Source organism: Octopus bimaculoides, chromosome 27, assembly GCF_046866305.1.
Source record: "Octopus bimaculoides isolate indiv1 chromosome 27, ASM4686630v1, whole genome shotgun sequence".
NCBI lineage: Eukaryota > Metazoa > Mollusca > Cephalopoda > Octopoda > Octopodidae > Octopus > Octopus bimaculoides.
In genome coordinates, this window is record NC_142954.1 from 7,652,621 (window position 1) to 7,670,120 (window position 17,500).

Here is a 17,500-nt window from a genome sequence, read left to right on the forward strand (position 1 = left end):
GAGCGTGGCCATTGCCAGTACCGACTGACTGGCCTTCGTAGGATTTTCGAGTGAAATCGTTACCAGTGCCCCTGGACTGGCTCTTGTGCGGGTGGCACATAAAATACACCATTTTGAGCGTGGCCATTGCCAGTACCGCCTGACTGGCCTTCGTAGGATTTTCGAGTGAAATCGTTACCAGTGCCCCTGGACTGGCTCTTGTGCGGGTGGCACATAAAATACACCATTTTGAGCGTGGCCATTGCCAGTACCGCCTGACTGGCCTTCGTGCCAGTGGCGCATAAAAGCACCCGCTACACTCTTGGAGTGGTTGGCGTTAGGAAGGGCATCCAGCTGTAGAAACTCTGCCCAATCAGATTGGAGCCTGGTGTAGCCATCTGGTTTCACCAGTCCTCAGTCAAATCGTCCAACCCATGCTAGCATGGAAAGTGGACGTTAAACGATGATGATGAGGATGATGATGATGATGTGCGCACGCACACACACACACACACACACGTGTCTGTGTATATGTATTTGTGTCTACTCTTGTCCAGACATCATGTGACCATTAAAAGTGATCATCTCTGTTATATTATCTTCTTCGGTGTTTGTCTACCTTTCTCTCTATCTGTCTGTCTGTCTCTCAGTGTCCCTCTTTCTCTGTACCTCTCTCTCTCTCTCTCTTCTGCACACACTTATGTGACAAACCTTTACCAGATTGTCTTTTCTTCTTTTTCAGTGCAGCAACAATCCACTCGATCTACTGCAAGGGCACACATTTATATATATATATATATATATAGTGACCACCACTACAGACTGTGTACCAACAACACTGCATTGTACTGCAGCTTGTTGCAATGATGATGGATATTTACCTGTTTGTACCTGGCTAGCTGTACAACTGGGTACAGGTGGAGCAACAGTGACTGCTGCCAAGTCAGTAGCCTGTTGACCGATTTGGACATCTTTTTGCCACTCATGAGACAATCTTATACACAACCTCACATACAAGCATAAAACACACATGCACGTGCACATACACACAAACATATATATATGTATCAACGTATACAGACATATATGTAAATAGACTCATATATCTGTATGTATTTACATGCATATATTTGTAATTATATAATCTACATCTGGTGAACAATGGAAGTCGATCCTCCATCTGTGAGTAGCTGTCCCTCGACAGTAGGGACCAGCAGTTGTGGCACTGGAGGCCTGAAACGCTCAAACAGTGCCCCCATGATAAATGTTCTGACTGTGTCGGCTGTTGACTACAGGTATGTATAATTTCTTTGATTTTTTATATATGAAGTCATAAATGACAGAAATAGCTTGATGAAATTTTATTTAACAAGAAAATTCTAATGTCATAACAAATTGTTTCGTAACTTAAAATCATTTATATTATTATATTTGATAATAATTAAATTACTTACATGTCTGCATTAATGCAAAATGCAAAAGATCCTTCAAAATAATGCAGAATTTAAGCTACATCCTCAGGTGAAAGAAAGTCTTTGTTAAATATATGTATATATATAGATAAAACTTACTTGGAGATGGGTGCGTGGTGTTCGATCATATAATAACATAAATAATATATAAATATATGCATATATCCATACATATATGTACATACCTACATCTTATATGTATACATACATGCGTACAGGACATCACAAAAAACGTTAAACACAATGAGAAACGAAAACAGAAAACGCGAAAAAAAAGTAGCTTGATGAGATGTGCCAATGCTAATTTCAGTATATATATATATATATATATATATATTTATATATATATATATATATATATTTTATTATATGTATTTATTTTCTCCTAATTAATAAATAATTTGGACAAAATAAATTGGTTAATAGATACCAGGGTAGCAAAGATCACAAAATGACTGTGGTGTAACTCCTGTTTATGAGGTAGAAACTCCTTGATATTTTGGGTACTTGAGTATATATAAATTTAGTGAATGGAGTAAAACGCATATGTTAACTGCATACTTTTATTTCCAATATTCGGTTAAAATGTCTTACGTTTAAGCTGGTTCCCATGCATTTCCCTGAAGAGAAGATTACATTCTTAACTTCACCGATTCCTATGGAAGGTATGATTTGTAATCTTCGAAACATATGTTGGAAATAAAAGTACGCAGTTAACATATGCGTTTTACTCCATTCACTAAATTTCTATATATATGTGATATTTACCACATGAACTATGATGAAAAAAATATGAGAAAGATATGGTATATAATTTTTTTTTGTGCAGGGGTTCCTTGAGACATGTAATTTATTTTAAGGGTTACACAAGGGTAAAACGGTTGGAAACACTGGGTTAAATATATATATGTATATATATATATATATATATATATATATATATATATATATATATATATATATAATATATATGTAGTCAAATCGTCCAACCCATGCTAGCATGGAAAGCGGACGTTAAACGATGATGATGATGATGTATGTATATATGCATATATGCTTTCTGCAATGATTTGAGAAGTGATGATGAGTGACAATTCTGTAAATAATAATATTTCATAAGCTTAAGCTTATAAGTGACCACCGTGTATTGACTAAAGAAAATAGTCTAATATTGGGGTATATAAGCCCTTGATGGAAAAAAAGTGGGTTTTCTGTACGCATGGGACTTGAACCCACACCTCTATATATTCACGGTAAGTGAGCTGCTATTTACACACATGTACCCACTTAAAGCAAGGTGCAGGAGTGGCCATGTGGTAAGAAGCTTACTTCCCAACCACATGGTTCTGGGTTCAGTCCCACTGCGTGGCACCTTGGGCAAGTGTCTTCTGCAATAGCCTCGGGCTGACCAAAGCCTTGTGAGTGGATTTGGTAGACGGAAACTGAAAGAAGCCTATCATATATATATATGTGTGTGTGTAGTTGTGTCTGTGTTTATTACCCCACCATCACTTGACAATTGATGTTGGTGTGTTTACGTCCCCAGAACTTACCAGTTTGGCAATAGAGACTGATAGAATAAGTACTAAGCTTACAAGGGATAAGTCCTTAGATCGATTTGCACAATTAAAGGTGGTGCTCCAGCATGGCCACAGTCAAAGGACTGAAAGAAGTAAAGAACAAACAAGCATGTGTGTTTTCTGCAATGATTTGAAAAGCAGTGATCACATATAAGTTTTAAGCTTATAAAATATTATTGTCATTTACAGAATTCATCATCATCATCATCATCGTTTAACGTCCGCTTTCCATGCTAGCATGGGTTGGACGATTTGACTGAGGACTGGTGAAACCGGATGGCAACACCAGGCTCCAATCTAATTTGGCAGAATTAGATATATATTTTTTATCATGTTGAACTGTTAATCCCTACACATTTTTTCCTATCTCTGTTTCTTTTCTTCTTAATCCTTTCTGTTAAAAAGCGTTGGCTCTTTGACACGTCAAACTCTTTGACATGTCAAAGACTTTGAAATGTCAAAGACTTTTCCGTTCTTCCTGAGCATTAAACTAATACACCTGCTTGTTGTTTGTTCAGCTGTCTTCGTCTTTTGTTTTCTGTAAATTTGAGCTATATATATATATATATATCTCACCATCATAATCATTTAATGTCCATCTTCCATGTATGCATGGGTAGGACAGTTCACAGGAGCTGGCCAGGTAGAAGAAGTACCCCATACTACTGCGTCTGTTTTAGCAGGGTTTTTACGGCTAGATGCCCTTCCTAACACCAACCACTCTGAAGATTGGACTCGGTGCTCTTTACATGACACTACCACAGGCAAAGTTAGTTCTGGCATGATTTTTATAGTTGGATGCTTTTTACATGGCACCAGCAAGACAAGGAATTATGAGAGTGGCAGGGGCATTTAAGGATTGGCTCTTCTTTATAGACTTGTCTTCATCCATACACATCACGTTCATTTTAGCATAGTCTTCTTTCTTGCACACTACATCTGATCCCTGATCCCTCTTCTGCCCAGTTTTTCTCTCAACACATCTGTACTTTGCTGTTCATGCACATCCAACAGAGCATGCTAACCTCATTTCTTTTCAACCTTCTCGAGTTTTCTGCATTCATGGCCCATATCTCAATACCACGCTGCATCACAGTTCTGGCACAAGTGCCATACAATCTTCCCTTCGCACCATCAGAATGTGGAAAATTGTAGGATTTGTACAAGACTCTTCCCTTCTGCCTCACTTTTAGCCAAATATATTTCTTATCTAACTGTTCTTCTAGCTTTTTGATAATGCTTCCTACTAGCATCTTCCTGTCAGGCTTTACAAACCTTTGCTTTGATTAGAACTTTGCCCCAGCCACATGTCAGATCTGTAACCCGAAGCAGGTTATTTCATAGAAAGTCCCAGTTGTCATCTATGCCACAAGTATTGAGATCTTTCTCTCTACAGTCATGTGAGTTGAGTAGAATTTCCCTGAACCAATCCCCAACTGTGGGACGTTTTTACTTTCCATATTGGTTTCTGTTTCTGTGTCCACTTAGTTCTGGTTCTGAAGCTGCTAATTTATGTTGTTGGATGCAATCTTTGTCAGGAGCAGTTTTGGTATTTACTACAGCCCTTCTGTCTCATCTCCTGGGGAGAATGTAATCTATGTGACTTGTGCTCACCAGACTAGGAGGTACAGAGGTGATTGCCTGGTTTCTTAAAAAAGCATGTTGCAAATAGTTATTTTAATTGCATTACAGAACTCCAAGAGCCTTTACATCCTTCTTATTTCTTGAACCATACCAGTAGCTTCCGTGTATGTTATAGAAGCCATACTTGTGTTTGACAGCATGATCATTGAAGTCACAAGCTTCAGTAATGAAGTTGCTGTCAATCACCACTGACGCTGTCTGCAGAAGGGTTCATAGAAGCAGTCCATCTATGTTTCTGTCAATTTTACCTGTGGGGCATATGCAGAAATATGCCTCTGTTGAGTTGCCTATAACTAGTCTCATCTTAATTATCCTATCATACACCGTCTCTACTTCAATTACTTCATCTATCTATTTCTCAGCTAAGAGCATGCCTACTCCACTCCTGTTGCCATTATTACCTACCAAGAAGAATTGGTACTGGTTTAGTTGAGGATCCCTTCCATCTTACCTCTTGCACACAGCACACATACACTGAGCTCTACTCTAGCATCTCCACAATCTCACTAGACCTACCTTTCATTGTGCTTATTTTTATGGTTGCTGCTGTAAAGTTTTAGAACTTACAACCACCTTACCCAGTCTACTGGGTGCTTGATTGTGTACGTTTGTGTTTGTAACAAGATGTGGTTCCCTGATTGGGTGAATCCTGTGGAACTGTTCAACAAATGCTGATATAGAAAGTGCATGAAAAATGATGATGACGATGATGTTTATATCTTCTATTGTTTATCTTTCAATGCAGTCCATCCTTGATAAAACAAGAATCGAAGATTCGCAGATTCAGCTCCAGTAACATGTCGCTGAACAATCTAAATGTAAGTATAATTAGTTATCTCATTCCTCTGCAGTTATTTGTCTCTTATCTTTTACTTGTTTCAGTCATTAGACTGCAGCTATTCTGGGGCACCACTTTAAAGAATTTTTAGTCAAATGAATCGACCCTATACTTATGTTTTGTTAAGATTGGTACTTATTCTCTCAGTCTCTTTTGCCAAGCTGCTAAGTTACGGCGATGTAAACATGCACCAGCAGTAGTGGTGTGACAGACACAAAGACACATTCACGCACACACACACACATACGATGAAATACTTTTACAGTTCTGTATTTAAGAGATGAGGAATTATGTACATTATTTACATTATTTACATTAGGGATAAGCTCTATAGAGCAATTGGAGATTAGGCGCAGGAGTAGCTGTGTGGTAAGTAGCTTGCTTACCAACCACATAGTTCCGGGTTCATTACCACTGCGTGGCACCTTGGGCAAGTGTCTTCTACTATAGCCTCGGGCCGACCAAAGCCTTATGAGTGGATTTGGTAGACGGAAACTGAAAGAAGCCCGTCGTATATATATATATATATATATGTATATATATGTGTTTGTGTGTCTGTGTTTGTCCCCCCAACATCGCTTGACAACCGATGGTGGTGTGTTTACGTCTCCCGTAACTTAGCGGTTTGGCAAAAGGGACCGATAGTATAAGTACTAGGCTTCCAAAGAATAAGTCCTGGGGTCGATTTGCTCGACTAAAAGACGGTGCTCCAGCATGGCCGCAGTCAAATGACTGAAACAAGTACAGAGTAAAGAGTATTTGACGGATTTACATTATTTACATTCGACGGATAACAACAAACAAGATGAGGACAAATATCCATCGAATGTAAATAATGAAATACTTTTAGTCTCCGTCTACCAAATCCACTCACAAGGCTTTGGTCAGCTCTAGGCTATAGTAGAAGATACTTGCCCAAGGTGCCACGCAGTGGGACTGAACCTGGAATCATGTGGTTGGGAAAGCAAACTGCTCAACCACACTGCCATGCCTGCACCTGCACCACTGTGCATCGTCTTGTTTTGACAAGTGACAAAGGGATAAGCTCTGGAGATTATTCCTTTAACGATGTGTAACAACATCTGACAGTCTGGTCAGCTGCGTGGTCACATAACATATGTATATGCATGTATGTATGGATGTATGTATGTATGTATGTATATAGGTCTTTTCATTGTTTTTAGTAAAGGTCTTTGTCTTGTATGTCCATATTTATTAATTTTTTTTTCTTTATGCAGTCAAATCTGAAAATTCCTGACAGAATAAACCAAATTAAAAGAGAAGAAAGCCATATCACTGATCGAGAAACGGAGCATGAAAGGTTTGTCTTCATTTACAGAAAGCTTTATTATTATTATCATCATTATTATTATTATTATTATTATTAGTAACTCTATAAGATGTACCCGGTGCAAGCTATGGACACATAAGAGGTGCAGCAACATCAAAGGCAGGTTAACTAGGAAGTTAGTTTTTGTTTGTGGCAGATGTTCAGGTGCAATAAAGACTGCAAACAAACAGGAAACAACTTCTATCTCATTCCAGGGTGAAAAACTAGAGGTAGTCGATAGCTTCCGCTATCTGGGCAACCAAGTTAGTAGTGGGGGTGGGTGCGCTGAAAGTGTAGCTGCTAGAATAAGAATAGCCTGGGCAAAGTTTAGAGAGCTCTTACCCCTGCTGGCGACAAAGGGACTCTCACTCAGAGTAAAAGGCAGACTGTATGACGCATGCGTACGAACAGCCATGCTACATGGCAGTGAAACATGGGCTGTGACTGCTGAGGACATGCATAAGCTCGCAAGGAATGAAGCCAGTATGCTCCGTTGGATGTGTAATGTCAATGTGAATACCCGTCAGAGTGTAAGTATCTTGAGAGAAAAGCTGAACATTAGAAGCATCAGTTGTGGTGTGCAAGAGAGACGATTGCGCTGGTATGGACATGTGGTGAGAATGGATGAGGATAGCTGCGTGAAAAAGTGCCACACCCTAACAGTTGAGGGAACCCATGGAAGAGGTAGGCCCAGGAAGACCTGGGCTGAGGTGGTGAGGCAAGACCTTCGTACATTGGGCCTCACCGAGGCGATGACTACTGACCGAGACCTTTGGAAATGTGCTGTGCGTGAGAAGACCCGGCAAGCCAAGTAAGATCGTTGCCAGTGCCCCTGGACTGGTTCTTGTGCGGGTGGCACATAAGATGCACCATTTTGAGCGTGGCCGTTGCCAGTACCGCCTGACTGGCTCCCGTAGGATTTTCGAGTGAGATCGTTGCCAGTGCCCCTGGACTGGCTTGTGCGGGTGGCACATAAAAGACACCATTTCGAGCGTGGCCGTTTTCGTGCGGGTGACACGTAAAAGCACCCACTACACTCTCTGAGTGGTTGGCGTTAGGAAGGGCATCCAGCTGTAGAAACTCTGCCAAATTAGACTGGAGCCTGGTGTTGCCATCCGGTTTCACCAGTCCTCAGTCAAATCGTCCAACCCATGCTAGCATGGAAAGCGGACGTTAAACGATGAGGATGATGATGATGATTGTTATTATTATTATTATTATTATTATTATTATTGTTATTATTATTGTTATTATTGTTATTATTATTATTATTATTATTATTATTATTATTATTATTATTATTAGGGTGATGAGGTGGCAAATTCGTTAGCACACCAGGTGAAATGCTTAGTGGTATTTCATCTGGCACTACGTTCTGAGTTCAAATTCTGCCAAGGTTGACTTTACTTTTCAACCTTTCGAGGTTGATTAAATAAGTACCAGTTATGCACTGGGGTTGATGTAATCGGCTATTATTATTATTATTATTATTGAAGTGGTGAGCTGGCAGAATTGTGGTGAAATGCTTAGTGGCATTTCGTCCACCTTGACATTCTTAGTTCAAGTTCTGCCGAGGTCGACTTTGCCTTTCTTCCTTTTGGGGTCGATAAATTAAGTACCACAAAATTTCAGGCCTTATGCCTATAGTAGAAAGGATTATTATTATTATTATTATTATTATTATTATTATTATTATTATTATTTAGACAAGACGAGCTGGGAGAATCATTAGAATCCTGGGCAAAATGCTAAGCAGCATTTCATCTGCCTGCACGTTCTGAGTTCAAATTCCACTGAGGTCGACTTTGCCTTTCATCCTTTCGATGAATTCAGTACCAGTTATGCACTGGGGTCGATGTAATCGACTTAATCCCCTCCCTCAAGCTGCCCTTGTGGAAAAAATATGAAATCATTATTATTATTATTATTATTATTATTACCATTATTATTATTATTATTATTACCATTATTATTATCATTATCATTATTATTATTATTATCATTATCATTATTATTATTATTATTATTATTATTACCATTATTATTATTATTATTATTACCATTATTATTATCATTATTATTATTATTATTATTATCATTATCATTATTATTATTATTATCATTATTATTATTAAGGCAGAATTGTTGTATATTTTTATATTCTCAGTTCAAATTCTGTCAGGGTTGCCTTTGCCTTTCATACTAATGGGTTTGAGAAAATAAGTACCGGCTGAATACTGGGGTTGATGTAATTGGCTTACCCCCTTCTCCAAGCTTGCTGACCTGGTAAGGTGGAAAGCTGGCAGAATCATTAGCATACGGTATTTCATCTGTCTCCTTGTTCTGAGTTCAAATTCTGCAAGGTCAGCTTCGCTTTTTATTCTTTCAGGAGTCAATGAAATAAGCCCCAGTCGAGTACTGAGGTCAGTGTAATCAGCTTAACCCGTCCCATGAACTTGTTGGCCTGGTACTTAAATTTGAAACCAATGTTTGTATTACTTTTAGATTGGCAGAACAAGTGCCAGCCAAGCACTAGAGTTGACGCAGTTAACTACCCCCTGTATTCCCTTCTCAGAGTTTCTGCCCTTCGGCCTAATCTATGAAATCAATTATTAAAATAAATACCATAAATCCTCGAGTATAGTTCGCCCTTGCGTATAATACGCAGGGGATTTTTAGGGGGTTGTACCTTTGAAAAACCTAAACCTTGTGTATAATACACACCCCTTCTCTAACTTGAGTCAAGGAGGTCTATATAACGTCCTTGGTTTGTAAACGTATATATGGTACCGTCCTTTATTATTATTGTATATATAACATAATGCAAACATGTAGCTTTTTTGTGCACTTTGTTTGCAGAAAATAAAGAAATAACAGTAATAACGTCGGTGAAAAATAAATATTAAATAAATTGCCTTTACATGTTTGTCACTATCAATTACAAGCCCGACATAACAAAATGTGTCTGAATAAACATTGCCGGACAGCAAATAGAGACTCGGACATTGCTTAGAAAATATTTTTCATTTTTTACCTCATATATAGTACACACTAGGGATTTTGACCGTTAAATTTTGGGTAAAAAATGCAGATTATACTCAAGGATTTATGGTACATTTTATTCTTGCATCTATTGTTGTAATTTTCCATGAAAATTTTTTCTTAATTTTAAAATTTTCTTTTCTTGAAACTTCAGACAAATACAGAATGCCATTACTATGTCTAATTCTTGGGAAGACTTTTCTTTGGTGAGTCTTGTTTTTTGTTTTGTTTTGTTTTGTTTTTTTTGCTCCTGGAATTATTTTCACTTTGTCTATCAACTGGCACTCTGTCGGTTATGACGACAGGGGTTCCAGTTGATCCGATCAACGGAACAGCCTGTTTTTGAATTTAATGTGCATGTGGCTGAGCACTCCATTGACACTTGTGCCCTTAACATAGTTCTCAGGCAGATTCCATGTGGCACAGAGTGTAACAAGGCTGGCTCTTTGAATTACAGATACAACTCATTTTTGCCAGCTGAATGGACTGGAGATCAACGGGAAATAAAGTGTCTTATTCAAGGACACAAGGCACTACCAGGAATTGAACTACAATATTAGAAATTTTTAGCTCTTATTTCTAGCAATGTAGGTGTTTTTTAACACCCTAGTCACATTTAGTAACAATTATAATTTTCCTTTTTGGTGAAACATTGCAAACTGCTGTTTATATTAAATTGTTTATATAGTGGCTGTGTGGTAAGTAGCTTGCTTACGAACCACATGGTTCCGGGTTCAGTCCTACTGTGTGACACCTTGGGCAAGTGTCTTCTACTATAGCTTCGGGCCGACCAAAACCTTGTGAGTGGATTTGGTAGACGGAAACTGAAAGAAGCCCGGCGTATATATGTGTGTATATATATGTGTGTGTGTGTATATCTTTGTGTGTCTGTGTTTGTCCTCCCAACATCGCTTGACAACCGATGCTGGTGTGTTTACGTCCCCGTAGCTTAGCAGTTCGGCAAAAGAGGCCGATAGAATAAGCACTAGGCTTACAAAGAATAAGTCCTGGGGTCGATTTGCTCGACTAAAAATGTGGTGCTCCAGCATGACCACAGTCAAATGACTGAAACGAGTAAAGAGTATAATATATCTGTATATGAAAACACCTATATTTCTGAATCTATGCAATGCTTTTAATTTTTCAAACCAATCCATTCCTGTTTTTGTCTTTTCCATTTCACTCTTCCCTTCAAAACCAAACTGACTTGTAACCCCTTTTCCTGTCCTTCCACCTGCTCAATGCGGAGACGTGTTTATCATTTTTTGTTGTTGTTTTTCTTTTTTATGGCAGGAGGAAGCCATGTTACCTGAAAGGAGATCACGGTCCTGCAGTGAATCCCTGTCCATAATTACACTGCCAGCCATGGCATGTGGGTCACCTTCTCCACCGCCACCACAGCAACGGCTTGGCAAGGTGAGTATTGCTGCTGTGGTCATTAAAGGTGTACTTCCTTGTTGTGTGAGGGTGCGTGGCCTAGTGGTTGGGGGGGAGGTGTTGCATTCACAATCTCAATCTGGACCGGTCAGGATTACGTTGTGTCTTTCTCTTCCCTCTCCAACTGGAATATCCACGTATCTTCTTCCTAATAAGGCACCTATCCCTTTCCTTCTGGTATACTTTTTAACCTCTCATCAACTGGCTCAAAGCCACCTCCCAAGTCAAAAGGGTTTTGTCGTGCGAGTTACTTGGTAACCCCACTGGTGCTGGTGCAGAAAGCATCCAATGCACTCTGTAAAGCGGTTGGTATCAGGAAGGGCATCCAACAATAGAAACCGTGGCGAACTGGCAGAAACGTTAGCAAGCCGGGTGAAATGCTTAGCGTTATATCGTCTGCTGTTATATTCTGAGTTCAGATTCCGCCGAGGTCGACTTTGCCTTTCATCCTTTCGGGGTCAATAAATTAAGTACCAGTTACACACTGGGGTCAATGTAGTCAACTTAATCCCTTTGTTTGTCCCCTCTATGTGTTTGTCCCCACTTGTGGGCAATAAAGAAATAAGAAATCATGGCAAAGTAGACAACAGAACTTGGCGCAGTCCTCCTTCTTGCCAGCTCCTGTTAAACCGTCCAACCCATGCCAGCATGGAAAATAGACATTAAATAATGATAATGATGATGATGATGATGATGATGTTCTCTCTTCTCTCAACAGCAATGTTTTTCTCCGTCTATGCAAGTTCCTGTGAAAAATGTTGCGTTTTTGTCAAGTCCTACGCACAGTCCGAACACAAAAACATTGATGAGGTGAGTAATGAGGTTTAAATTCGTTATTTAAATTCGTTATTGTTAAGCTTTCTGTCAGCCCCGATCATGGAGACCTTGTCATTTAAAAAAAATACAGTGGATATGAGTGTATATTTCACACACATGCATGTGTACATGTTTCTATATGTATAAGAGCTCTCTGTCAGATGTATGTGTGTGGATATATGTATGTATGTATGTATACACACACACACACACACAGAAGTATGTGCATAGATGCAAAACAAGATGGAAAAAATAGTACTCGAATACCAAAGGCAGAGTAATATACTATTACTTCACATGACGTAAACACACCAGCATCGGTTGTCAAGCGATCCTGGGGGGACAAACACAGACACACACACCCACACACACTCACACATATATATATATATACGACGGGCTTCTTTCAGTTTCCGTCTACCAAATCCACTCACAAGGCTTTGGTCGGCCTGAGGCTATAGTAGAATACACTTGCCCAAGGTGCCACGCAGAGGGACTGAACCCGGAACCATGTGGTTTGTAAGCAAGAAATTTATGGAGAGCGGAAAAAAGCTTCTTCTAAACAAACACCTCTAGATTTGTTTTTTAAAAATAAATCTACAAGTCTGTCTGCGAGTCCTTGTGAATCAGCGATCATATCTACAAGTGAGGGTGTGCGTGAGTCTAGTGTAAGTGAAAGTGATTCAGAAAACAATAATAATAATAATAATAATATTTTTTACTATAAATGATCTTTACATTCTTTTTACTTTACATTCTTTTTACTTTACATAAAATATTCTTTACATTCTACTGTTGCTTTATTGCCATTTATTTAGGAGTATTATAAAATTTTAGATAAAATATTTTTCTGAGAATGAATTACAATTTATAACATTGCTACTACAGGAAATTATTGCTCTGTTTTATGAGTTTTCACTTTACAAGTGGTCTCATCATCATCATCATCATCATCGTTTAACGTCCGCTTTCCATGCTAGCATGGGTTGGACGATTTGACTGAGGACTGGTGCAACCGGATGGCTACACCAGGCTCCAATCTAATTTGGCAGAGTTTCTACAGCTGGATGCCCTTCCTAACGCCAACCACTCAGAGTGTAGTGGGTGCTTTTACGTGTCACCCGCATGAAAACGGCCACGCTCGAAATGGTGTCTTTTATGTGCCACCCGCACAAGAGCCAGTCCAGGGGCACTGCGGAATAGATTATCTTGTGTATCGAGGCATTACTGTATGTATATAATTCTATATGTCCTCTCTATTTCAGGAGCATGAGTCCAATTGCCAGGTACAGCCCACTTGGGAAAAGAAAATGTAAGTAATGTATATAATATTTTGTATTTTCTCTCTGTCCCCTCAAAAAAAAAAAAAAAAAAAAAGAAAATGTGAACATGCACCCATATATATACTATAGTGATGTGTAAACAAACAGATGTGTGGTAAGAAGTTTGCTTCACAGCCACTTGTCTCTGGGTTCAGTCCCACTGTCTGGCACCTTGAGTAAGTGTCTTCTGCTATAATCTTGAACCGACCAAAGTCTCGTGAGTGGATGTGGTAGATGGAAACTGAAAGAAGCCCATCATATACATATATATATATATATATATATACACACACACGCACATACATATATACTCTTGTATAGTGCGTGTGGGTGAGTGTGTATCTATGTATATATATTTGTATATATATATATATATATATATATATATATATATATATATATATATATATACATATACACACATATAAAAATATACATATATATACATATAAATATAAATCATCATCAAACGATGATGATGATGATTTTATATTTATATGTATATATATGTATATTTTTATATGTGTGTGTATATATATATATATATATATATATATGTATTCTTTTATTTGTTTCAGTTATTTGACTGCGGCCATGCTGGAGTACCGACTTTAGTTGAACGAATCGGCTCCTGGACTTATTTTTTGTAAGCCTACTTATTCTGTAGTTGTATGCTGTTAACTTAATGTGACAGTCCCATAAAATGAATAATACTACTGTTGTTTAGACCTAGGAAGCTGCACCACTTCCTGTCGGCCTTGACACATTTCCTGTGTCCTTATGTTTACAAGGGGGAAACAAGCACCTCCACTCAGCTAAACCTGTATCCAGAGACCTGTTTCTGAGTCTTTGCTCGTCATCAGTCTGGAGTAGCATGACCTGTTAGTCGAAGATGCCTGTCAAGCTTGTGTAAACATCTAAATAATTCTAGTGAAATACATTCACTGATTTCAAATTTAGAAATAACACATTTCTAAATCTCTCAGAGAGATTTATGCAGTAGTGATACAATGAAGTAGTTGTATGCTGTCAACTTAATGTGACAGTCCCCTGAAGGGAATAATACTACTGTTGAGAGATTTAGAAATGTATTAGAAATACATGGCGGCAGTCAAGATGACTGAAACAAATAGAAGAATATATATATAATGTATCTTTCTATTTAGTAAATGATTGTGTGTTTATCTGTCTTCATATCTGTATGTTTGTTATTTCAGCTGAAAGTGGAGACGGTGAAAAATTTGATTGCTACTTAACCCCACCGAAAAGACTCAACACTGGAACATCTCCAGTCCGCAATATCACAGCAACACACCCTAAATTGTGAGTATATTTATCTATATACACTGCTTTCCGTGCCCATCTTTACTCTTATCTTCATTTGTTGTTGTTGGCACTCCGTCGCTTAGGATGACGAGGGTTCAAAAAAGTTCAAAAACGGGAGACAAATGCTTTTGTTATTTCTGCAGTCTCTTTCTAGATTTGTGAAAGCACCAGTGTAAGTGAAGATAGGAGGCGCAATGGCCCAGTGGTTAGGGCAGTGGACTCGCGGTCATAGGATCGCGGTTTCGATTCCCAGACCGGGTGTTGTGAGTGTTTATTGAGCGAAAACACCTAAAGCTCCATGAGGTTCCGGCAGGGGATGGTGGCGAACCCTGCTGTACTCTTTCACCACAACTTTCTCTCACTCTTTCTTCCTGTTTCTGTTGTACCTGTAATTCAAAGGGCCAGCTCTGTCACTCTGTCTGTCACGCTGAATCTCCCCGAGAACTACGTTAAGGGTACACGTGTCTGTGGAGTGCTCGGCCACTTGCATGTTAATTTCACGAGCAAGCTGTTCTGTTGATTGGATCAACTGGAACCCTCGACGTCGTAAGCGACGGAGTGCCAACAACAACAACAACATAGATGATGTGATGAACAGACTGAGGTCTGCTTTTCTTTTAGAATATAAGCTTATTATTATTATTATTATTATTATTATTATTATTGTTATTCTCTTTCTGTCTTTTGCAGCCTTACAATGTCTTCCAACAGCAGTATGGATGAGTGCTGCAGCCCCGAACCCTGTATACAACCACCGCGAAGTTTGAGTATATCATCGCTGAGCCCGCTCAGCCCTTTGCAAAGTGGGAAACCTGCTCCTATGTACAGCTTTACACCGGTGAGGGACACTCGAGACATGGGCGCGACAGATTCCGAGAACTCGGACATGTCCGAATCCACCGACCACATTCTCGGACCCATGGACAGTCCGAGCTTCCCTGGCATGAAGCAGGCACCACCTGTGTGACACCACTCCCTGCTACAGTCACATAGTCACATTTCCCCCCCCGAATCAAATCATAGTTTTTTTTTTTTTTTTTTTTCTTCTCCCCCCCCCCCCCCACTTCCTCACTTCCCAAAGCTCTCTTTCTCTCCCCACCTATCAGTTACTTCCACCAACACCACCGCTAACAAAGCCACCGCCATCACCATCAGACATTCAGCTGTGGTTCCTCTCACCACCACCACAGCTGCTGCTGTCACCACCGCCGCCAGCCACCACATGTAGTTTTTCTCTTTCTCTCCTCCATCATTCCTGGTGGCACGCTTCTCTCTTTTTCTTTGACTCAACTGAGTTGTAATATAAAGAATGTGTGTCAACGTGTAGCCCTAGGACAACCTTGATTGCAAAGACCTATGATTGATAATGCTCCAATCATGACCATCCCATTTGTATATCTGTGTTGTTTCGGTTTTTAAGCTTGTATGGTGTGATTTTACTCTGTGTGTGTGTGTGTGTGTGTGTGTGTGTGTGTCTGAGAGAGAGAGAGGATTTGGCTGCTATTTCTGGAAGGTTGAATGACCTCATTGGCTTATGCATGTAAATGTCAACAGGGTGGTGCAAAGTAGCAACTTAGTGAACAGTTTCAAATCCAAAATTTCAGCCCTTGTGTCTCTTGGAGAAAGGATTGTTGTTATTATTATTATTATTATTATTATTATTATTATTATTATTATTATTACTAATGTAGCAAGAGTAGAAGAGTGATAGAAACGGTATTTCCATCCCTTTAAATTCTGTGTTCAGATCCTTCTGGGGGCTGTCTATACTTTTCATCCCTCCAGGGTCGATAAAGCCAGTACAGTAATATCTATTAAAAAAATCCGAGAGGATGTTGTGTCAGTATAGAAATAGAACAAAACAACAACAAAAAAAAAACCCATTATTATTATTATTATTATTATTATTATTATTATTATTATTAAGGTGGTGAGCTGGCAGAATCGTTAGCCAGGCGAAATGCTTAGCAGTATTTTGCTTCCCTCTATATTCTGAGTTCAAGTTCTGCTGAGGTCGACTTTGCCTTTCATCCATTTGGGGTTGATAAATTAAGTACCAGTGAAACACTGGGGTCGATGTAATCGACTAGTCCCCTCCCCCACAAATTTCGGGTCTTGTGCCTATAGTAGAAAGGATTATTATTATCATTAATATCATTATTATTATTATTATTATCATTATCATTATTATTATTATCATCATCATCATCATCATCATCATTACTGCATTGGAGAAAGTTGCTCAACATTCATTACAGCTTTTTACATTCTAAGTTGAAATCCCTCCAAGGTAAACTTATCCTTTCACCATTTTGGGGTTGATAAAATAAAGTACCAGTCAACTTATATATAGATAGATAGATATGTGGTGTGTGTCTATATATGTATATATATTTATAAGTACTGGGGTTAATGTAATTGATTTGCTCCCTCTCCTTAAAATTCCTGGCCTTGTGCCAAAAATTAATAATGATTATTATTATTGTGATGGGTGCTGTGGTCCACCAATATTTTCTCTCTCTGCTAGCCATTCTCACCACCACTGTCTCCACACCAATTAACATAGAAATCTGAACACACACACACACACACACACAGACACACTTCACTATAGCGACCAGACGATCAGATCTTGTTATACATTGCTGGTCACAGTGTGTTTCCTTGTAGCTTTTCAAATGATGCCACTCTGCTGGCTGGGCAGGCAGGCAGGC

At 39.0% G+C, this 17,500-nt stretch overlaps 1 protein-coding gene across 1 annotated transcript in view; it reads left to right on the forward strand.

Annotated features, from left to right (window-relative positions):
* LOC106877416 (P2R1A-PPP2R2A-interacting phosphatase regulator 1) overlaps nucleotides 1-16,665 on the forward strand; it is a 21,914-nt gene extending 5,249 nt beyond the window's left edge. Inside the window, exons 2-10 of the mRNA XM_089343320.1 lie at nucleotides 722-1,274; nucleotides 5,421-5,493; nucleotides 6,752-6,834; nucleotides 10,040-10,091; nucleotides 11,179-11,301; nucleotides 12,041-12,132; nucleotides 13,404-13,450; nucleotides 14,678-14,783; nucleotides 15,477-16,665. Coding sequence (XP_089199446.1) covers nucleotides 1,141-1,274; nucleotides 5,421-5,493; nucleotides 6,752-6,834; nucleotides 10,040-10,091; nucleotides 11,179-11,301; nucleotides 12,041-12,132; nucleotides 13,404-13,450; nucleotides 14,678-14,783; nucleotides 15,477-15,753 — 987 coding nt within the window. The 5' untranslated portion in view covers nucleotides 722-1,140 and the 3' untranslated portion in view covers nucleotides 15,754-16,665. The remainder of the gene's footprint in view (nucleotides 1-721; nucleotides 1,275-5,420; nucleotides 5,494-6,751; nucleotides 6,835-10,039; nucleotides 10,092-11,178; nucleotides 11,302-12,040; nucleotides 12,133-13,403; nucleotides 13,451-14,677; nucleotides 14,784-15,476) is intronic.
* The last annotated feature ends 835 nt before the right edge of the window (nucleotides 16,666-17,500 follow it).